The sequence below is a fragment of the Euleptes europaea genome, chromosome 21 (genome assembly GCF_029931775.1).
Source record: "Euleptes europaea isolate rEulEur1 chromosome 21, rEulEur1.hap1, whole genome shotgun sequence".
In the NCBI taxonomy this organism is placed as follows: Eukaryota; Metazoa; Chordata; class Lepidosauria; order Squamata; family Sphaerodactylidae; genus Euleptes; species Euleptes europaea.
In genome coordinates, this window is record NC_079332.1 from 5,818,761 (window position 1) to 5,841,834 (window position 23,074).

The window sequence follows — 23,074 nt, forward strand, 5'->3', positions numbered from 1 at the left end:
TGTGGAGCTAGCAAGGCAGCACACGGTGATGAAAGCTGACCGTTTCTACGTATACCTATACAATTAAAAAATAGGTTTTAGTTGGGAATCCAGTTTCTTTTCTGTTATCAAGTCAAACTAAACATGGTTGGCTCCCTAAGGGTAATTTAGCAGCCCCAAAAAACACCAGCTTGTTAAAACATGTTATTTGACTTTTGGGTGTGTTTTTTAAAATGCTGGTTTACAGCCTCAGACAGCTGCTTTTAAGATCATAGAGGACTCCCTGGAAGCAAGAGAATGTTTAACCCCTTGGGGTGCCAGAAGCAATGTATCTGCCCCACCAGAGTCAACCGCAGCGCTAGAAAGGAGTTTTAAACTGTAGAGCCAGCATTCCCAAGCCTGTGGGTCATGAAGCCTGTAAAAGCAGGTCTAAGGTTTTTGCCATTTTAACAATTTGAGCATAGGGTTGCCAACTTCCAGGCACTAGCTGGAGATCTCCTGCTATTACAACTGATCTCCAGCTGATAGAGATCAGTTTACCTGGAGAAAATGGCCACTTTGGCAATTGGACTCTATGGCTTTGAAGTCCCTCCCTAAACCCCACCCTCCTCAGGCTCCCCCCAACCCTATTTGAGCATGCTCTTTTTTTTTTTTTAAGTAGGTCAGTATGCCAAGTAAATTTGGACTTTGGGGGCCATACATGGGAAAGGTTGAGAACCAATACTGTAAAAGAGGTCTAGAAAGAAATACCTTCCCACTGAAGTTACCTGTCATGGCATACCAAATTAAGTATGCCCTAAAAGTTTTGAACTCTTTCCAAGTACACCTGAAATTACCCTATATCAAGAAAATGTTTTTTTGTTGTTGTTTAATTTAAAAGCCTAGGTATTTTCTATTGCCCCAGCTTAGGAGAGACCACAGCAGATCTCACCTCAATCCATTAATGCAGCAGGTACAGGGGATAAACTGGCAAAAACGGATTTTACTATTTTAATTAGTGAGTTATAGAAACTAGTTTTAATACTTTTATATCTTACTGTTAATAGATATTTTTAAAACTGTTTAGACACTTCTTCGGAAGTCGGGTGATGGGTCACTTTTTAAGGTGGGTGGAGGGTCGAAGGGGTATCTTTTTGAACTTTATAATTTTGTAACCAGGAATGTATTATATACATTATATATACATATATTATATATAGATACTCTTTTGTATTTTCTTTTTAAAATTTTCTTTATATTATTATTATTGTATTTGTTTTGTTTTATGTTTTAATTTTTTTTTTAATTATAAAATAAAAAAAAATGCAGCAGGTACAGTTTTTCAAAGTACCATTTTAAAAAACAGAGCAGAAAAGATCGACCCCTCACCTGGACTCACCTTTCCTCTTGCAATCCGCCTCTCAAGCAAGCCCAACAGCGCGTGATGCTTAAATCTCCCGGGAAATTGCCCCCCCCCGCCTCCGATTGGCTGTTCCTCAACGCGGCCCCGCCCCCATTCGTGACGAAACGTTCCATTCATTCACGGGCGGGCGAGGAACGTCTGGGCGCAAGGCGCACGTTCGTCAGGTGCAGCAGAAGCCGGCCTGTTGAATTGTTTTCTCTTGAAGCGTCGCGTGTTTGGGGTTTCTCCCCCTTCGAGGAAAACCCTGTACTTCCCCCCCCTCCACCCCCGCCATCGTATACTAAATATTCTTGGATCTTCCATTGAAAACAGAAATGGGAAATCTCTGTTAAAATGGTCGCTAGGGACCCCAATCCAGGCAGCTGGCAAGAAAATGACTAACAATAAAAAAAGAAATATCTGCATTACTTTGTTTGGGGAGGAACAGTGCAATCCTAAACAGAGTTTTCACTAGGGTTGCCAACATCCAGGTACTAACTGGAGATCTCCCGCTATTACAACTGATCTCCAGCCGATAGAGATCAGTTCACCTGGGGGAAATGGCCGCGTTGGCCATTGGACTCTATGACATTGAAGTCCCTCCCGTCCCCAAGCCCCACCCTCTTCAGGGTTGCCAGGTCCCTCTTCACAACTGGCGGGAGGTTTTTGGGGCGGAGCCTGAGGAGGGTGGGGTTTGGGGAGGGGAGGGACTTTAATGCCATAGAGTCCAATGGCCAAAGAGGCCATTTTCTCCAGGTGAACTGATCTCTATCGGCTGGAGATCAGTTGTAATAGTGGGAGATCTCCAGCTATTACCTGGAGGTTGGCAACCCTAGGCATATGATAGTAAGAAAGGAAGTCTCAAAGACAGACGTATGCTCTGATCTGTACCAGCAACACTGTTTATTGACCCCGTAGAAGATCCACATTTGTTTTAGCTTCTTGGACCCTGAAAGGGGATGGAGGAGAGCAGTGGTACGTCTGCCAAATGGGAAAGGGGAGGCAGAGAAAACTGCCCTTCATCTGAGTAAGAAAGATATCAAGATTAATGGAGAGCTGAAAAGATTCACGCCTTAAATCTGGACGACAGTGTCCGTTTCATTCAGTCACATGTATGCTTTCGGGAAAAGTTCAGTTTTGACAGCTGCAGAAAAGCTGCATTTCTGGACGAGACTTTTCTGGTCACGTGGAACAATAAATGCAGACGTTTTTAGAAGTACTGATAGCTGGGGGATATATTTTTATAAGTTAAGACTGAAGTCAGACTTCACTTACACCCTCCCAAATGTACTGTATTTTTCTGTGTACAAGACAATGTTTTTTTTTTCTTTAAAAATTTGCCCCAAAATTGGGGTTGTCTTACACACGGAACGCCGCAAGCCGGCGACTGGTTTGAACACCGGACACCGGCCGGACAGGGCCACTGGCTTCTTTCACTGCTCCCTCTCTTCCCCGCCCGTCATCTGACGGGAGGGGAAGTGAGCTAGAGGTGAAAGAGGCCCGTAGCCCTGGCCGTCCGGCGTTCAAACCCAAAGCCACCCACCCCGCCCGACAGCTGTCAGGCGGGGTGGGCGGCAAACGGTTTGAACGCCGGATGTCGGCAGGCTAGAGCAATGGGCCTCTTTCGCCCCCATGTATAATATGGACAAGATAGTTAAAACGGATACTAATCATGATGCATACCTATTCTCTCCAGGATCAGAGGAGCATGCCCATTATCTTAGGTGCTGTGGAGCACAGGCAGGATGGTGCTGCTGCAGTCATCTTGTTTGGGGGCTTCCTAGAGGCCCCTGGTTGGCCGCTGTGTGAACAGACTGCTGGACTTGATGGGCCTCGGCCTGATCGAGCAGGGCTTTTCTTATGTTCATAAGACGACCCCTATTTTTTCTTAATTTTGGGTTCAAAAAAATAGGGGTCATCTTATACATGGGAAAATACGGTCATGCTAGAGCACGGAAAGGTTTGAAGCACCTTTCCGCAAAAGAGCGCACCTTGGGTTCGGAAGGAGGCAAGCTATGAGCTTAAATATCTGCACCGCCAATCAAATCCCCAACGGCCAATCAGAAACGTCGTTGGACAAAAGCCTCACCTGGCCCCACCCACGTTCTAAAAGCATTTGGTGGGCGCCAGGAAAGGTCTTGGTGGGCATCATGCAGCCCACGGGGACCCTTGGCTTAGGGTCTTTTCTTTCTAGCATTCCCAACCCCACCTTTCTCGACAACGGAGAAGCAGATTCTGTAAATAGAACCTGGAAAGAACACCCTTTCCTTGTTTGGGGCCAATACCAGGCTACCAAGGAACGCCGGTGGGAATACACGGATCCTTCCCAGGGTCAGACATTATCAGACAGCTGGGAATGAACGCTGAACCAGGAAAGATGCATCAGCATTTCTATAATTTTTTTGGTTGTTGTAGCGGTTAATAAAATACCACAAAGACGGGAAGGGGGGGGGAAGCAATCCTCTCTGCGGGTCCGGAGCTTAATATAAACTGTATGACACACGAAGCCCTTGCCGGGTTTTCTCGCTTCATTCTTTCTGGAAAGCGAAAAGGGCCTTCTTCTGTCAATCCGGCCGCTAATTAGCTGCGGCTTCCCCGCCGGAGTAACAAGACATGTCAGCGGCTCCTTTCCCCTCCGGGGCTGGCTGGAACGGAGTGACAGAAACAGCAGCTGCCCCGAAGCTAGGGGCTAGCGGCGCAAATCAAATTATCAAGAAGGTCCTCCGGGCCAGCCAAATCGATGGCAAAGAGATCTCCTGTCTTGTATGATTCCCTTCATGTGTATGTTAAATGCTCTTACATGGGGTAAAAAAAACCCATAGAATCCTAGAGTTGGAAGGGACCACCAGGGTCATCTAGTCCAACCCCCTGCACAATGCAGGAAATTCACAACTACCTCCCCCCCATGCCCCCAGTGACCCCTACTCCATGCCCAGAAGATGGTCACGAGAATACTATGTGGAACTACTCCATTATACAAAAACTAGGATGCCATGTGTTGAACTGTGATCCCTGACAAGCTAGTTTTCTACGTGAGGGGAGTTTTTTTTTTAATATGGAGGATTCGAACTCACAGCCCCCTTCCTCACAACCTGAAGTGACACAGTCCAGGAAAAGGTTTACTGCCTGGTTTTCTGAAGAGGCCTGACTTTTTAGGAGTCCAAGCGAGGATTGTCATCCTTTTGAAACTAGGAACTAAAGTGGGTGCAGGAAGGGAAGTGGTTCTGGGGGACACCAGGGCAGGATTGGAACCCTGGGCAGCCATTGTGTTGAGATCAGCTGGAGCGGTTGTTTCATAGAAAATGTGGCCTTTGAGAGGAGGGAGGTGGGGGAAACCCCGCGTGGTGTCGTGGTATAGCTAGGTTCTGGGAAAGTCAGGGTCAAATCCAGACGTGTAACAAAATCTGGTTCCAGTGTAACAAAATCTGGACCTGTGGTGAAGAGAAAAATAGATTGACCACACATAGTTGTCGTTGTTTTTGCTTTTTGCTCAGCAGGAGCAGTCTATCTGAGCAGCCAGGACTTTGAATTTTGGCAGCAGCACCCTTGAAGAAGCATCACTTGGCTTGGTCCCGGTGCCCAGGTTGGAGTGGTTATGGTAAAACTGGGAGCCTACATTGGATGGGGAAATTAGGAATTATGGGCCTGGTTACGGATAGCCTCCGACCCTCTGGTTTGCAACTCCTCTTCTCTGGATTTCGGTTGGGGAGGGATGGAAACGTTGGGCTGAGTTACATGAAAAGCTACAACCAGCTGTGGGAACCCTCTGTTAAACTTTTAGGTGAATACAACCCTGTGGTCCAAACCCACCCCGGCTCTGGCACCTATTGCTCCCACAGGCAATAGGTGGTGTGGTGGTTAAGAGCAGCAGTCTCTAAACTGGAGAACCGGGTTCGATTCCCCACTCCTCCACTCGAAGCCTGCTGGCTGGCCTTGGGCCAGTCACAGTTATCTCCGAACTCTCTCTGCCCCACCTACCTCACAAGGTGCCTGTGGTGGGTAGGGGAAGGGGATTGTAAGCCGCTTTGAGACTCCTCAAAGGTAGAGAAAAGCAGGGTACAAAAACCAACTCTTCTTCTTCGCTGACCCTCTGCGTGAACTGAGCCCGCTCAAAACGGCGCCTTCCGAAGAGAAGTCAGCTTCTATTTTGGCCTTCTTTGGTCCCTTGAGCCGTGTGGCTGAGTTTATAAGATGCCCTATAAGGCCGAGAGAAGGAAGAAGAAATCCCCGAGAAACCGGGCAGGACTCGATCTCTCCTGAGGGAGACCGTCTTAGGCCAATCAACTTTCCCTGCCACAAAATTTTTTGGCTCACATGTCCCCCACCCTGCAAGGCAAGTGATATCTCAGGCACATGGAACAGGTATAAAAGACTTGATCCAGTGCCTTGTAAACAAGAGGTGTCTTTCTGCCTTGTCTCTCTGGTAGGTACTCCCTGTCTGTTGGATGAGGTTTTAAGGGGTACGGTATCTTCAGTGGGCAAAAAATTAAAACAGGAGATAACAGTAGATGGGGAGGGAAACCATGGCCATTTTTGCATGGCAGCACGTTCCAGGCTGAACTGCCCCGCATATTTTTTTGAATTTTGCACACTGAACCGTCATTCCGGAAGTGACTGCGAAGCCGGGGCTTACCCGCTTCGCATTACTAAAGAGGCCATTTAACGCGACCTTTGGTGTTTGCCGCGAAGAATCCCCCTCAAGGAGCCATACGAAACAGAGGCGCGTTAGCTATGCCTATGCTGATGGCTATGCAAACAGGAACAAAGGAGCAGGCGAGTGGGGGGGGGAGTGGAACTTCTCCTTTTGCGTGGGGACCGTGAAAAGGCATTTTTAAAGTCGCATTTTGAAAAAGAGCTTTGAGCGAGCATCAAAATTGACCATGCAAAAATGGCCATTTGAGTGGATAATCGTACAAAGTGGACGACCGTATGGGGCAATGCAATACTCTCTCTTTTCCTTCGCACCAGCGGTCTGATTTCTCTCCTTCCCGAAGCAGCGGCTTTGTGGGTCACACCTTCACCAGCGCCCTCGTCCTTCCTGCGTGTGCCCCGTGCCTAAATCAACGCCGACATGCCTGGTGGGTACAAAGGAGAGTGTGGGGACGATGTGGACCCCATGCCGTTCCTGGCTCCCACCGAGAAAGAGAAGCTGGAGGCCATAAACAAGCCCTACGATATCAAGAAGTCGTGCTGGGTCAAGGACAACAAAGAAGGCTTCGTCGCCGGGGAGATCCAGTCGGAAGCTGATAACCAAGTCACTGTGAAGACGGTGACCAATCAGGTGATTTGATGCAGAGTATTGAAAAAAAGATGCTGCACTTTGATTGATTTTCTTTGCTGTAGGTTACCAATAGAGGGTGTTTCTTTTTTTCCCAAACTGGGGAGGGGGACCAGAACAGGGATAACCAGTGCTAGCTGGTAACAGTGGGAAGTGTCGCCAAGTCGCAGCCGACTTATGGCTACCCCATACGGCTTTCAAGGCAGGAGAGGCACAGAGGTGGTTTGCCATTGCCTGAACATAAGAAAACCCCTGCTGGATCAGACCAAGGCCCATCAAGTCCCGCAGTCTGTTCACACAGTGGCCAACCAGGTGCCTCTAGGAAGCCCCCAAACAAGATGACTTGGTGCCTCTAGGAAGCCCACAAACAAGGCCCATCAAGTCCAGCAGTCTGTTCACACAGCGGCCAACCAGGTGTCTCTAGGAAGCCCCCAAACAAGACGACTGCAGCAGCACCATCCTGCCTGTGTTCCACAGCACCTAAGATAATGGGCCTGCTCCTCTGAGGGTGCATCATGACTAGTAGCCATTTTGACTAGTAGCCATGGATAGCCCTCTCCTCCATGAACATGTCCACTCCCCTCTTAAAGCCTTCCAAGTTGGCAGTCCTCACCACATCCTGGGGCAGGGTGTTCCACAGCTGAACTACGTAACAACCCTGTGCTCTTCCTTGGTGGTCTCCCATCGAAATCTTCTGAGATTTAACGAGATCGGGCTAGCCTGGTCCATCCAGGTTGGTAATGCAGGCCTCAGAAACAGTCAGCGCTTTGGGATACAAGTGGGATAATTGCAACAAAGGGTGGGGGCACAAGTATGGTATCCAGATGTCCAGCATGATGTAGTGGTTAAGAGCAGTGGTTTGGAGCGATGGAGTCTGATCTGGAGAACCCGGCTAAACTGGTGAGCTGGATTTGTTTGCCCACTCCTCCACACGAAACCAGCTTGGGCAAGTCACAGCTCTGTTAGAGCTCTCTCAGCCCCACCTACCTCACAGGGTGTCTGTTGTGGGAAGGTGAAGGTGATTGTAAGCCGGTTTGAGTCTCCCTTAAGTGGTAGAGAAAGTCGGCATATAAAAACCAACTGTTCTTCTTCTTCTTCTCTTTTCGAGCTGGAGATAATTAACAAAATTTCAACAGCATCATTCATGCCAGTTAAATACTTTAGTGTGACCTAGGCTGAATTCTTTTTTTCGCCTGTGAAATGGTTCTCTGAACTCTACGGGTAGTGTATTATGCACAATGTAAGTTCCTTTTCCCTAATCTGGATGGCCCAGGCTAGCCCAATCACGTCAGATCTCAGAAGCTAAGCAGGGTCGGCCCCGGTTAGTATTTGAGTGGGAGGCCACCAAGGAATTCCAGGGTCGCTATGCAGTGGAAGGCACTGGCAAACCACCTCTGAATGTCTCTTGCTTCGGCTACAACTTGATGGCACTTCGCCGCCACCAAGAATAGCGTTAAGAACATTCCAATGTATCATTTAGAAGTGGGAGCATTAAGAAGCTTTGAACAATGCAGAAGATGTTGATGCTGCAGCCTGGCTTTCACGAAATTATTGTTTAACCACACAGACCGTCACCATAAAGAAGGACGATGTCCAGCAGATGAACCCACCCAAGTTCTACCAGATCAGCGACATGGCCAACATGACCTTCCTGAATGAAGCCAGTGTCTTAGACAACCTGCGGCAACGTTACATCCTCATGAGGATCTATGTGAGTGGAGCAAGAAGACTGTCTGGTGTAGCTGAATGGCGTGGAGGTCAAGGGTATTCCAGATGTGACGGACATCTCTGCTTCCTAGAGTCTGAGCATCTTTTGGAAGAGTTATAGGGCCCTCTTGTTTGAGCTGAGTTTTAATGCTCAGCGTTACGTAGGGAGAGGATGGGGAAAGTTAATCCACCCCAGCTGGGATAGGTTAAACTGGAGGGTCATTGTTCCACTACCATCCACTGAGTATGCAACATTATTATTTGAGAACCAGTGTAGTGTAGTGGTTAGAGTTCAAATCTCCACTCTGACATGGAAGCTTGCTGGGTAGACTTGGGCCAGTCACACTCTCTCGGCCAAACCTACCTCGCAGGCTTGTTGTGAGGATAAAATGGAGGAGAGGAGACTGGTGTGAGCACCCTTGGGTCCCCAGATTCAGGTGTGAATGCTCCTCAAAATGGGCAGATGCCCCCCCCCCGGGGAAGGGACATACGGCTCTTGTTGAGAAAGACTGCTCTAGGACCCCTTTTGCCTCTTGATTGTGTAAACGGGCATGGGTCAACAGAATCCACACTTGAAGCTGCCTTATACTGAATCAGACCATTGGTCCATCACAGTCAGTATTGCCTACTCAGACTGGCAGCTGCTCTCCAGGGTCTCAGGCAGGGGTCTTTCACATCAGTTCTGGGCTGCGTCAATAGAAGCATTGTGTCTAGATCAAGGGAAGTAATACCACCAATGTATTCTTCATTGGTCAGACCTCACTTGGAATACTGTGTCCAGTTTTGGGCTCCACAATTTAAGAAAGATGCTGACAAGTTGGAGCGTGTCCAGAGGAGGGCGACCAGAGTGGTCAGAGGTCTGGAATCCATGCCCTATGAGGAGAGACTTAAGGAGCTGGATTTGTTTAGTCTGGAGAAGAAAAGGTTGAGGGGTGACATGATAGCCATGTTTAAATATTTGAAGGGATGCCATGTTAATGAGGAAATTAGCTTGTTCTCGGTTGCTCCAGAGACTAGGACACGGAGTAATGGATTTAAACTAAGAGAAAAGCGATTCCACCTAAACATTAGGAAGAATTTTCTGACGGTGAGGGCTCTTCGAGGGTGGAATGCGCTGCCTCGGGGTGTGTGTGTGTGTGTGTGTGTGTAGTCCCTGTCTTTGGAGGTCTTTAAGCAGAGGTTGGATGGCCATCTGTCGGGAGCGCTTTGATTGTGGGATCCTGCATGGTAGGGGGTTGGACTGGATGGCCCTTGTGGTCTCTTCCAACCTTGTGTGATTTTGTGATTTGTGATCACCGACTGCCTGGTCCTTTTATCTGGAGATGCCAGGGATTGAACCTGAGACCTTCTGCATGCCAAGCAGATGCTCTGCCACGGAGCCACAGCCCCTCCAAGTTACTGCATGCTCCCCTGACTGAGCGAGGGCCTGAAGCTGTCCTCCCAGCTCTGAAGCCAATCTCGAGCCCACTAAACCCCTGACCAGAAAGCTTATGTCGGTTCCTTTCTGCTCCCTCTAGACCTACTCCGGCTTGTTCTGCGTCACCATCAACCCGTACAGGTGGCTGCCCATCTACGGCTCTCGGGTGGCGCAGATGTACAAAGGCAGGAAGCGCACAGAGGTGCCTCCCCACCTCTTCTCCATCTCTGACAACGCCTACCACGACATGCTGATGGGTGAGAGCTGGGAGGGTCGTGGACAACACTGCAGCAGTGATAGGATGCTGGAGAGCCAAGGCCTCTGTTCTCATGGTTACGGGGCCTAGCCACATTCAGTTGCATGGTGAAGACGCCAGAGTACAGTAGGGTTGCCAGGTCTCCCTTTGCTACCAGCGGGAGGTTTTTGGTGCGGAGCCCGAGGACGGCGGGGCTTGGGGAGGGAAGGGACTTCAATGCCATAGAGTCCAATGGCCAAAGCGGCCATTTTCTCCAGGTGAACTGATCTCTGTTGGCTGGAGATCAGTGGTAATAGCAGGAGATCTCCAGCTAGTACCTGGAGGTTGGCAACCCTAGAGTACAGCCTTCTTGGGTTAAAAGTTAAATTAGCACAGCCTCAGCACTGTCTCTCTTTGCTCCTTGCGCTCTGGGAAAACAGGTGCTGGGTTGGGGGACGTGCCTGAGAGCAGGTTAGGAGGCAGGTTTGAAAAGCCACAAGCAGTGGGAAGCCTGCTGTGGTATTATCTTCAGGGGCAACCTAGAGGAAACATTGGCTAGACTGAAGGAGTGGTGTAGGCCTTGGGCCTTTATAGTAGGCAGTGCCTTTTGAATGGATCTTCTGGATCATCTGACTTCCAGGACTGGGATATTATCTGGCCTCTGGTAGCCATATACTGGTTTGAAATGCAGGCATTCCCATGAACACATGAAGCTACCTCATACCAAATCAGACAATCAAGGTCCATCAAAGTCAATATTGTCTAAGACTGGCAGCAGCTCTCCAGGGTCTCAGGCAGAGGTCTTTCATACCACCTACTTGCCTAGTCCCTTTAACTGGAGATGCCAGGGGTTGAACCTGGGACCTTCTGCACGCTAAGCAGATGCTCTGCCACTGAGCCACGGCCCCTCCCCAGGGTGTCTGACACCACGTAGTTAAGCCCAGCGTGGTTGACATCGGCATGTATAAACACTGTTCCGGATTTACCAAACGGCCGGCGAAATGAGTTTTCAGCTACCCTCAGAAGGCTTCTGGGTCCATTTTTTGGTTTCTCTTGTCTAATATGGTTGTAGAACTCAAAGCTGTGGAATAGGGTTGCCAACTCCACGCTGGGAAATTCCTGGAGATTTGGGGGTAGAGCCGTGAAAGGGCAGGGTTTGGGGAGGGGAGGAACCTCTGTGGGTATGATGCCATAGAGTCCGCCCTCCAAAGCTGCTCTTACCTCCAGGGAAACCAACATCTGTCGTCAGTTGTAATTCCAGGAGATTTCCAGGCCCTACCTGGAGGTCGGCAACCTGATATGGGGAGCAGTCGCCTCCCGGCAGAAACCAAAAATGCTTACTAAAATCCTCTGCAGTGGGATCTGTCTCCGTTCATGTAGGGGGCCAGCTTGCATAGTGGTTCTGGCCAGACTGGCGTACCACAGGAAGCAAGGGATCATCCGTGACCTTGCAGGAGGCTCTGGGGCTTGCTTCACAGACACCCTTGTCCCATCCCCGAAAGTCTAGGGTGGCAACGAGCTTTATTCCAGCACTGCTGTGCCTCCTTCCCCAGCTCCATTTCCCTGCCCCCTTCCACGAAACCCATGTTTTCAGGTCTGTGGCCAGATTAGTGGGGAGCTACTGCAGAGTTGTAAATTAGCTCGGCAGGAAGATGAAGACCCTTTATTAACGCCTGCTGTGTTATCTTTCTTGTGCTCCCCACAGAACGGGAAAACCAGTCTATGCTGATCACGTAAGTATACATTTGCTCGCTGCTTAGCTCAGCCACTTGAGACAGGTACTTTTTAGCTAAGAGGAATAAAACTGTAAGAAAACTGTGAACGGCAGAAAAGCAGCATTTCAGCTCTGAAAATTGTCTTGATCCGAGGGCGCTGGTCTCATCTGCTCGTGCGCTCAAGGTTCAGTGGGGTTGCCGTCTCTGACCTTTGACCTCAGAAACCGAACATCTGGTCTATCTGATGTATGAACCCTCTTTTTGTGGGTGGGGTTGATTGCCTCTGAGTGCCTTTCAACTTTCTGGGTGTATCTGTCTACATATATATCACATTTTTTAATCCTGCCCTCCCTACGAGGAGCTCAGTGGTCTATGTATGGTCTCCTCCTCTCCTTTTCCCCCTCACTACAGCCCTGTGAGGTAGCTTAACTGAAAGTGAGTGACCTGAGGGAGCCAGCGTGGTGTAGTGGTTAAGAGCGATGGTTAAGAGCAGTGGACTCTGATCTGGAGAACCGGGTTTGATTCCCCACTCCTCCACATGAGCGGCGGAGGCTAATCTGGCGAACCACTCTTACACATGAAGCCAGCTGGGTGACCTTGGGCTAGTCACAGCTCTCTCAGCCTCACCTACCTCACAGGGTATCTGTTGTGAGAGAGGAAGAGAAGGTGACTGTAAGCCGGTTTTATTCTTCCTTCAGTGGGAGAGAAAGCTGGCATAGAAAAAACCAACACTTCTTCTTCTAGCTTGTGGGGATTTGAACCTAGACGTGCCTGGTTCTAGTCTGATACTCTAACCCAGCGTCCCCAACCTTTTTGACCCTGTGGTCACCTTTGACATTCTGACACAGGGTGGTGGGTGCAGCCAAAAAATGGCCGCTGATGCTCACCTTCAGTCATACGGTTAAGATACTTGGCACTGTGGTGGCAAGCTGCCACCGAAGCAATGTCTTTAAAAATCGGCACTGCCAATCAGAATCCCTGCTGGGCAAGGGCCCCACCTGGCCCCATCCACTTTTGAAAAGCATTTGGCGGGTGTCAAGACCCCTGCTCTAACCCCTATACCACACTGTCTGTTTGCTGCTGATTTCCATCTCCTCTTTCATCCGTAGTGGAGAATCCGGGGCTGGCAAGACTGAAAACACCAAGAAAGTCATCCAGTATTTTGCCAACATCGGCAGCACAGGCAAAGCCTCTGCTGACGGGAAGGTAAGGGCTTCTGGCAGGATCAACTGGAAACGTTTGTCCTGCAGCAACTAAAATTGTTCCCCGCCCTTGGAGGTTCCAGGTGATAAATGTTCACCTTTTGCAGTAGAGAAATGTCCTCGATTAACAGAACATCGTATTTAGCCGACTGATGGTTCTGTCTTGCGCAGGGGTCCTTGGAAGATCAAATCATCCAAGCTAACCCAGTCCTGGAAGCCTTTGGAAACGCCAAAACGACCAGGAACAACAATTCCTCTCGCTTTGTGAGTACCTGATTCTGAACGTGTGTTGCACCCCCCCATCAATTTCTGTTTGCAGAACTCACCTGTCATCGAACTGATCTCTCATTCCCAGGAGCCTGTTTATGCTATACTATTCTATAGTTTCTGAGAGCAAATTTTGTTTGCAAAATGCAGGAAAAGTCTAATGTTTCTGTTCCCAGTTGGCAGTTAGTCCCCTGAAGACTGAACCGGTCTACAATCTTCTGTTTATTCTTCTTTGCGTGACCGTATCTCTCTCTCATGTGCTCAACGGGCCTGTCTCCTTTTTTCCCATTGCCTAGGGTAAATTCATCCGAATTCACTTTGGCAGCACAGGCAAGCTGGCTGGGGCTGACATCGAGAGCTGTAAGTATCCGCGTAGGTCCAATCTCTGCCGTAAGAGAATCCCCAAATCGCAGCCCTGGTTCTGTTTTAGACGGAAGCCAGCAGTAACGTTACGGGAAACAGTGATGCGCAAACACTCTCCTGTTTGTTTTATCGACACTGTGTCTGTCTCTGAAGAGGCGGGATGTAATTTTGTAAATTAAATCCATACTACACCCAGCCTTGGAGTAACACTTTGCGCAGCAGAGGAGCTGCCTCCTTAAATATATATTTTAGCTGCGGGTTGCTTCTGCCTTCCCGCCACAAGCCCAGGTTTCTTTCGTGTTCCAGATCTCTTAGAGAAATCTCGCGTCATCTCCCAGCAGCCTGCTGAGCGAGGCTATCACATCTTCTATCAGCTTCTCTCAAACAAGAAGCCCGAACTTATTGGTATGGCCAACTTGTATGTGTTTGTTTTCAAGTATATATGTGTGTGTGTAAACACGTGCAAGAGAGAGAGAGAGAGAGAGAGAAATCTCTACTACAGGGTCCCCAATGTGATACCCATGGGCATCATGGTGCCTGCCGACACATAACCTAATGGAGAGGAGCCGTGACTCAGCGGTAAGAGCATCTGCTCATCATGCAGAAGGTCCCAGGTTCAATCCCCAGCATCTCCAGTTAAAGGGACTAGGCAAGCAGGTGATGTGAAAGACCTCAGCCTGAGACCCTGGAGAGCCACTGCCAGTCAGAGTAGACATTACTGACTTTAATGGGCGAAAGGTCTGATTCAATATACATCTGCCTAAAGTCATAGAATCAGCATTGCTGACGGATGGCCATCTAGCCTCTGCTTAAAAACCTCCAGGGAAGGAGAGCTTCACCACCTCCCAAGGAAGTCTGTCCCACTGAGGAACTGCTCTGACTGTTAGAAAGTTCTTTCTAATGTCTAGACGGAAACTCTTTTGATTTTATTTCAACCTGTTGGTTCTGGTCCGACCTTCTGGGGCAACAGAAAACAACTCTGCAACTCGGGAAAGATGGGACTCCTTGCTCTCTTTCTCCAGATCCGCCTGGCCCGTCAGGGCGTAAGGGGGCTGGGTTTTTTTTCAAAACTCACAGGACTCTTACAACTGCGAGAGCCACCACCTCCTGGGAGGGGCGAAGCGTTGCTTTAGGACAGGGGTGGGGAACCTTTTTTCCGCCAGGGGCCATTTGGATATTTATAACATCATTTGTGGTGGGGAAAACTCAGATGCAGGAAACTTGGCATTTCGTCAAAGCATAGGGACCCAACTGTGATAGAGAACAAGCCAGTATACAAAGGCTGTGTTTTAACGCACTTCAAACAAAATTGACTGGCACTCGGAATGGTGGCGCAGCTCAGTCGCGTGGCAAAAAAGGCCGCGCTTTCCCCATCCCATTGTCCCTTCTGTCTTGCAGAATCCTTGCTTCTCACACCGGACCCCAAGGAGTACCACTGGACGAGCCAGGGAGTAACCATAGTCGACAACATGGATGATGGAGAGGAACTGATTCTCACCGACGTAAGTCTGTTAATACTGATAAGCTCTGGGAGAAAAGCCAGGGCTCGTTTATTTGAGATAAAACAAGTCTCTGAAAACCCGAGCAAAACGCCGGGAAATGCAGGGGGAGAGCCAGGCAACCTCTGACGGTCGGAAATGGCATGCGTAATCCAAACAAAGAGCCGAAGTTGGAGGGGTGACGGAGAGGGAAACAGCCATGCATAAAAGACCATTCACTCTTCGGGCTGGGGGGGTGATTGTTCTGGTTCTTATCGCGTCTCTCCCTCCCCTGCTCTGACAGGTAGCCTTTGACGTCCTGGGCTTCACTCCGGAAGAGAAGGCCAGCATTTATAAGCTGACTGGCGCCATCATGCACTTTGGCAACATGAAGTTCAAGCAGAAGCCGAGAGAGGAGCAAGCGGAGGTGGACACCACAGAAGGTAAAAGGGCCCTTTCGCACGTGCTGAATAATGCACTTTCAATTCACTTTGCAGCTGGATTTTAATGTGTGAAATGGCAAAATCCACTTGCAAACAATCGTTAAAGTGGATTGAAAGTGCAGGATTCAGCTTGTGTGAAAGCGCCCAAAGAGTTGTTCTTAGGATTTTTCTTTTCTTTTTTGTGGTGCTGGGGGAAGTCGTAAGAGCCGGCGCAAAGCAAGCGGCCATCAAAATAATACATTCTCACGATGCTTAGTTGGGCTGGGCCGGTTCCAAATATGCAACGCAGGAAGTTTTCGTCATCATCTTTTCCCCCCATGTTTGATCAGGGCACTATTGTTTTTGAGGGCCTGTGGTTTCATTCTATCTGACCATGGGAGCCAGTGTGGTGAAGTCGTTAAGAGCTGTGGTTTGGAGTGGTGGAGTCTGATCTGGAGAACCGGGTTTGATTCCCCACTCCTCCACGTGAATGGCGGAGGCTAATATGGTGAACTGGATTTGTTTCCCCACTCCGACACATGAAGCCAGCTGGGTGACTTTGGGCAAGTCACAATTCTCTCAGCCCCACCCACCTCACAAGGTGTTGTTGGGAGAATTTTTCAAGTTCTCTCCCTTGAGCTCTTTTATTTTTTTGGTCTTCTCTCCCTGCTACTTAGAGTCTCTCCGCCTGCTGCTTACCAGAGCAGGAGCTAGAGAGTTTGATAGGAAAAGATAGATCTTGCACACTAAACACTCTTAAAACAGTACACCAAATGTATAAAGTAAATCATGCAGCTTTATTATACTTACAAGGAAATATAAAGCAAAGAGAGAAAGCAATACTTAACTGAATATATATATGACAGCACACACACTGACAGACAGACAAACAGTCAGAGATCTGAGGTCGTTCCAAGGAAGAGACAGAAATGGGACTCTCTCTTAGAAGGACGACGGGCTGGGCTCTTTGAAAGCCTTTTATAGGTTGAACTGTGTGAGAGAGGTCTCAAATGGCCCCCTCCTGCCAAATTAGTCAGGATATGAGTTTTCACAAATCATGGCTATAAGTTGTTTGGGAATATTTTGTTTTATAATAAGTTTGCCATGTCCAGGTCTCTGACAGCCATCCGTTCATCCATTACCCTGTGTTCATAAACAATTTCCTCACTGCGTAAGCAGGCACTTTGCTGCCCATCTACGTGACCTTGTTACCCCTGAACATAATTTCTAGGCACCTTAATGTTCTTTGGTTGGTTAACTATTAGTAATGCAATTTCCTATGGCCTCTAGGTCAGGGGCCTGGTTTTGGAGCTAAGGTCCTTTAGAGGCTTCATGTGGCTGTTTAAACTACAGGTTATAGTATTAAGATATAGAAGGTACAGAGAGTGGTTCTTCTTAAGCCAAATTATAATATTCCTGCCACAGGTGTCTGTTGTGGGGAGGGGAAGGGAAGGTGAGTGTAAGTCAGTTTGAATCTCCCTTAAGTGGTATAGAAAGTTGGCATATAAAAACCAACTCTTCTTCTTCTTCTAAGTGCCAGATAATTGGAATGTACCCCCATTAAGGAGCCCCGTGGCGCAGAGTGGTAAGCTGCAGTACTGCAGTCAAAAGCTCTGCTCACGACCTGAGTTCGATTCCAACGGAAGTCGGTTTAAGGTAGCCGGCTCAAGGTTGACTCAGCCTTCCATCCTTCCGAGATCGGTAAAACAAGTACCCAGCTTGCTGGGGGTAAAGGGGAGATGACTGGGGAAGGCACTGGCAAACCACCCCGTAAACAAAGTCTGCCTAGTAAACGTCGGGATGTGACATAACCCCATGGGTCAGGAATGACCCCGTGTTTGCCCAGGGGACCTTTACCTTTACCTCCATTAAGTGTGTTCTTTGTCGTGAATGTCAGTGAAGTTTCCAATGCTGGGTTTATCCATCCCGTCGAACGTGCGTCTTTCTCGCTTCTTTGGACAGTGGCTGACAAAGTCGCCCACCTGATGGGACTCAACTCCGGGGATCTCCAGAAGGGCATCACCCGCCCCCGGGTGAAAGTGGGCAACGAGTTCGTCCAGAAAGGTCAGAACATGGACCAGTGCAACAACTCGGTCGGGGCCCTGGGCAAAGCCGTCTATGACAAGATGTTCAAGTGGATGGTGGTCCGGATCAACAAGACCTTGGACACCAAGATGCAGAGGCAGTTCTTCATCGGGGTGCTGGATATTGCCGGCTTTGAGATCTTTGAGGTACAAGGGAGGGGCCGTGGTTCAGTGGTAGAGCATCTGCTTAGCATGCAGAAGGTCCCTGGCTCAATCCCTGGCATCTCCAGTTAAAGGGACTAGGAAAGTAGGTGGTGTGAAAGACCTCTGCCTGAGACCCTGGAGAGCTGCTGCCAGTCTGAGTAGACAATACTGACTTTGATGGACCAAGGGTCTGATTCAGTATCAGGCAGCTTCATGTGAAAGCCAAGAACAGCCTCTCAAATGTCCTTTTATTTGGATTCTCCAGGTAGATCCAGAGCCAAGAATTCTGCTGTAGCGATAGTCTTAGATGGGAGACCATCTAGAGTCAATGCCAGACAGGAAAAACCAAAACACTTATAATGAAAAACCTTTCTTTAAAAAAAAAATTATAACTTTTACGAGTTACCATTAGAACCTTTTTGAACTGCCACCCTCCTGCCAGCAACTGGTATTCAGAGGTAGGATGCCTCTGAACTTGGAAGATCCTTTTAGTCATCATGACTAAGAGCAATCTATCAACCGATCCTCCATGGATTTGTCTAAACCTCATTAAAAGCCATCTGAAGCCAGTGCCAGGTGGCTATGAGTTCCATAAGCTGATTATGCATTTTTTTCCTGATAACAGTACTTTGGGTGTGCCTTGCATCTGTGGCCCATCAACGTCATGGGGTGTCTTCTAGTATTATGGGAGGGGCAAAACCTTATTTCTGTCCACATGTTTTTTCTAAGTGCCAAACTACATATTTCATATGCAGTTCTCCTCTGAAAATGTTTTAAAGTATAATTTTTACAAAAAAATGAACTGCAGTTGGGGAGAGTTGGGGCAACTTTTTAACTCTTTGGTGCCTTTGTGGTAGACCCACAGCAAGGCTGTTAAAGTCTACGGAACAACCCGGCTCTGGTTTGCCAGAGACCGAAACACAGCCCTTCGGCTTGATAGAAGCCCCTGTGGCGTTTGCAGGCTGCATTTCTGAGGAAGGCAAGTCGTGTCACTAACTGCTTCTTCTTCCTCCCTTTGGCAGTTTAACAGCTTTGAGCAGCTCTGCATCAACTTCACCAACGAGAAGCTGCAGCAGTTCTTCAACCACCACATGTTCGTGCTGGAGCAGGAGGAGTACAAGAGGGAGGGCATCGACTGGGTGTTCATCGACTTCGGCCTGGACCTGCAGGCTTGCATTGAGCTCCTGGAAAAGGTGAGCCTTCCTTTGGGGGCCTGCAGGGAGAGTGATCACTTGGAGGCAAAGCCGCCCCCTTTCTCAATGGAAGACAGGTGGCCTCGATTCATTTCAACCAGAACCAACCCTAACCCTAACCCAGAACCAATAGGTTGAAATTAAATAAAAAAGAGTTTCCGTCTAGACATTAAGAAGGACTTTCTAACAGTTAGAGCGGTTCCTCAGTGGGACAGGCTTCCTCGGGAGGTGGTGAGCTCTCCTTCCCTGGAGGTTTTAAAGAAGAGGTTAGGTGGCCATCTGTCAGCAACGCTGATTCTATGACCTTAGGCAGCTCACGAGAGGGAGGGCATCTTGGCCATCTTCTGGGCATGGAGTAGGGGTCACTGGGGGAGTTGGGGGGGAGGTAGTTGTGAATTTCCTGGGTCTCTACATCTCTTTCTTGCATGCCCAGGGTAGTGCCGATTGCCGCTTTGGGGTCAGGAAGCAAGTTTCCTCCAGGCCAGATTGGCCAGAGATCCTGGAGGGTTTCTTGCCATCTTCTGGGCGTGAAGTAGGGCTCACTGGGGGTTTGGGGGGGAGGTAGTTTTGAACTTCCTGCATTGTGCAGGGGGTTGGACTAGATGACCCTGGTGATCCCTTCCAACTCTATGATTCCCAATAGCTCTGTTGCCATTGCAGGGAAACCCTGGGCTGTCTGTTGTAGACCTTTGCACAATAACATAAGATCAGTCCTCCTGGATCAGCACCAAAAGGTTCATCTAGTCCAGAATTCTGTTCCTCACAGTGGCCAACCAGGAAGCTCACATGCAGGGCATGAAGGCCCCATAGCCCCGACTGGGCAGACGGGCAGGATATAAATGTTGTAAATAAAATAAATACCCCGACCTGGATGGCCCGGGCTAGCCTGATCTCATCAGAGCTCGAGAGCTTAGTAATTGGATGGGAGACCACCAAGGAAGTCCAGGGTCGCCACGCAGAGGCAGGCAATGGCAAACCACCTCTGCTCATCGGCACGCAGTTATCAACCCTGACCTGGGTAGCCCAGGCAAGCCTGATCTTTTCAGATCTCAGCAACTAAGCAGGGTTAGTCCTCCTAAACTGCTTCAGGCATATTTTCCTGGAGGATGTGGTTGGTAACAGTTTGAAGGGAATAGGTTTTTTTTTTTTTAATGTTCCACTGTATGCTTTTCTCACGTTTTCTCTCTCTTCTCCAGCCCATGGGCATCTTCTCCATCCTTGAAGAGCAGTGCGTGTTCCCTAAGGCAACCGAAGCTACTTTCAAGGCCGCCCTCTATGACAATCATCTGGGCAAATCCCCCAACTTCCTGAAGCCCAAAGGAGGGAAAGGAAAAGGGCCCGAAGCTCACTTTGAGCTGGTCCACTATGCCGGCACGGTGAGTACACACAAACTCTGGGTGATGTTGACTTTTGCTACTGCTTCTTTTGGGATTTTGAGAAAAGGTACTGGATACCACCACAAGATGGGCACTTTGACTTACTTTATCGTCCGTTCCAACTCGGTTTTTCGTTGGGGTTATGCATGAGTTTTCCGTCCCTTAGAGATGTCCTTGCGTCCAGCCCGCCAAATGTCCGGATCTTCCTGATCCTGTTGTAATGCTGCCGGTCAGAGTAGACAAGATTGACCTTGATGGACCAAGGGTCTGATCCAGTACAAGGCAGCTTCATGTGTAACCGGCATGTGTAATGGAGGAAAGCCAAGATGGACTCTTGATTGTCATTGGGGGGGCATCATATTGGTAATCGCTGGTGTATAGGATTGCTCTTCTAAGTGGCGGGGTGTTGACGGGACACGCTCTTCAAACCTCTCTGCCCCTTCTCTCTCACTTAGGTGGGCTACAATATCAGTGGGTGGCTGGAGAAAAACAAGGACCCCCTGAACGAGACGGTGGTGGGCTTGTTTCAGAAGTCCAGCACGGCTTTGCTCTGTGTTCTCTTCAAAGAGGAAGAAGCAGGTCAGTGAAGGTTTATTAATCAAGGCAACGGACACCGGGATAGCCCATTTCACGCTTATGAAGACTTAAACTTTTCCCTTTTCTCAGCGTTGGAACCCTGATCCACATCAGCCCCCACTGGGGTTTGCCAGCGCTGGATTGGGAAATTCCTGGAGATTTGGGAGGTGGAGGGTTGGGGAGGGGAAGGACCTCAGCAGGGTATAATGCCATAGATCCCACCTTCCAAAGCGGCCATTTTCTCCAGGGGAACTGATTTTTGTCATCTGGAGATTGGTTGTAATTCCAGGAGATGTCCAGGCCACACCTGGAGGCTGGCAACCTTAGCTCCCCTGAATCTCCCCCTCCTCTTCCCCCCACCAGACTCATAATACATTGAGAAATCAAATGTATTTATTCATTTTTTGTGGGTCGCTGTGTCATTTGGCCCTTAGGCTGGTCCGGTTTTGCAGGCATTCCAAAGTTACCCACATTTCTCTGGCGCAAGCAAGCAGATGGGGCGAAAACGCATGGTCGCTTTAGCCTCCTTTATTCCCTGTTTCAGCCACGATTCAGCCAGGATCGAACACACGTTCGGTGAAACGCATGAGTCCCATCCTGGCTGAATCCTGGTTGAAACAGGGAATAAAGGAGGCTAAAGCGACCATGCTTTTTCGCCCAGGGTCTCTTTGTCATTCCTTGTGCTGAGCCTGCAGTCTCTATCTGGGTTGCAGGAGGCCTGGCCGCCCACCACAAACAGTCCAGAAGCGTCCCCTTCAGAAGGCGTGCACTACCTGCTCGATCAAGCTTTCGTTAGTGCCAGGAGTTGTGGGTGTGCCCTGACGCTCGACTCTTGTCTTATTTGAACGACAGCCTTCTTAGATCACCACTCGAGGAAAAGCCTTAAACTGGATAGAAACAAATGGATCGGGGGGAGCACCTAGTTCAGGAACTGGGCTAAAGAGAAAGACAAGAATCCCCTCATGGTAGCTAGCAGCCATCCGTCGGCCAGATAAATGTCAGGCTTCTGTCAACTAGGAAATCTTTGCTTGCCTAATTGTTGTTGCCGAAGTCTCAGCAGTTGATGTGTGTGTGTTAAGTGCCGTCAAGTCGCTTCCGACTCATGGCGACCCTATGAATCAATGTCCTCCAAAATGCCCTATCTTTGACAGCCTTGCTCAGGTCTTGCAAACTGAGGGCTGTGGCTTCCTTTATTGGGTCAATCCATCTCTTGTTGGGTCTTCCTCTTTTCCTGCTGCCCTCAACTTTTCCTAGCATGATTGTCTTTTCCAGTGACTCTTGTCTTCTCATAATGTGATCAAAATGTGATAGCCTCAGTTTAGTCATTTTAGCTTCTAGGGTCAGTTCAGGCTTGATTTGATCTATAACGCACTGATTTGGTTTTTGGCTGTCCACGGTATCCCTAACACTCTCCTCCAACACTACATTTCAAAGGAGTCTACTTTCTTCCTGTCAGCTATCTTTGTTGTCCAGGTTTCACACCCATACATAGTAATAGGGAACACGATGGCATGATATAGAGGGAGACAATTATCCTGGAACAAAAACAATCAGAATCCTCTGGAAACTGCAACTTACAATTGACTCTGCTGCATGAAAATTGGTGGCGTGGCTTTGCCCTTCCCCATTCCGCAACAGGGATATGAAGAACTGGAAAAACGCCTGTGATTTGTTTTGTTTTTTTTAAGTGTGGTGTTAATGCATTTATTTCCATACATCCTTGACTTGTCCGTTCCAATGTTGTCCTCAGCTGCAGGAACCAAGAAGCAGAAAAGAGGATCTTCTTTCATGACGGTCTCCAACTTCTATAGGGTAAGAGAACAATCATCTTTTAAAGCCCCCTGAAGCTGCCTTAAAATGAGCCAGACCCTTTGTCTATCACGCCCTTTTATGCGTGGCTGTTTTCCTCGCTGTCACCCCTCCGACGAGTTTGTGTCTTTGCAATGCATAAGATGGAGATCAGCCGTAATAATAACGTTGCACAGATCTGTATTGTGGAAGTGACTGCTGAACCCTCCTCCGGCCCCATTCATCCCCCCCTTTCCTTATTTTAGGAGCAGCTGAACAAGCTGATGGCCACCTTGCACAGCACAGCCCCACATTTCGTGCGCTGCATCGTCCCCAACGAATTCAAGCAGTCCGGTACGTGTTTTGGCTGCAGACAGTGAGAGTAATCCTACACCCCCTTTTAGAAGGCAGCTGTCAGCAGGCGGCCTGCCACACCATCCTCCAGCTTCTTTTTGCCAGCTTCGTTGTC

At 48.9% G+C, this 23,074-nt stretch overlaps 1 protein-coding gene across 1 annotated transcript in view; it reads left to right on the forward strand.

Annotated features, from left to right (window-relative positions):
- The first annotated feature begins 6,429 nt into the window (after positions 1-6,429).
- The window catches only part of LOC130492703 (myosin-16), a 45,813-nt gene continuing 29,168 nt past the window's right edge, over positions 6,430-23,074 (forward strand). Inside the window, exons 1-16 of the mRNA XM_056866467.1 lie at positions 6,430-6,641; positions 8,206-8,349; positions 9,863-10,019; positions 11,703-11,730; positions 12,822-12,918; positions 13,086-13,178; positions 13,478-13,541; positions 13,851-13,949; positions 14,943-15,046; positions 15,327-15,465; positions 17,407-17,675; positions 18,695-18,865; positions 20,062-20,241; positions 20,697-20,820; positions 22,568-22,629; positions 22,872-22,959. Coding sequence (XP_056722445.1) covers positions 6,432-6,641; positions 8,206-8,349; positions 9,863-10,019; positions 11,703-11,730; positions 12,822-12,918; positions 13,086-13,178; positions 13,478-13,541; positions 13,851-13,949; positions 14,943-15,046; positions 15,327-15,465; positions 17,407-17,675; positions 18,695-18,865; positions 20,062-20,241; positions 20,697-20,820; positions 22,568-22,629; positions 22,872-22,959 — 2,029 coding nt within the window. The 5' untranslated portion in view covers positions 6,430-6,431. The remainder of the gene's footprint in view (positions 6,642-8,205; positions 8,350-9,862; positions 10,020-11,702; positions 11,731-12,821; positions 12,919-13,085; positions 13,179-13,477; positions 13,542-13,850; positions 13,950-14,942; positions 15,047-15,326; positions 15,466-17,406; positions 17,676-18,694; positions 18,866-20,061; positions 20,242-20,696; positions 20,821-22,567; positions 22,630-22,871; positions 22,960-23,074) is intronic.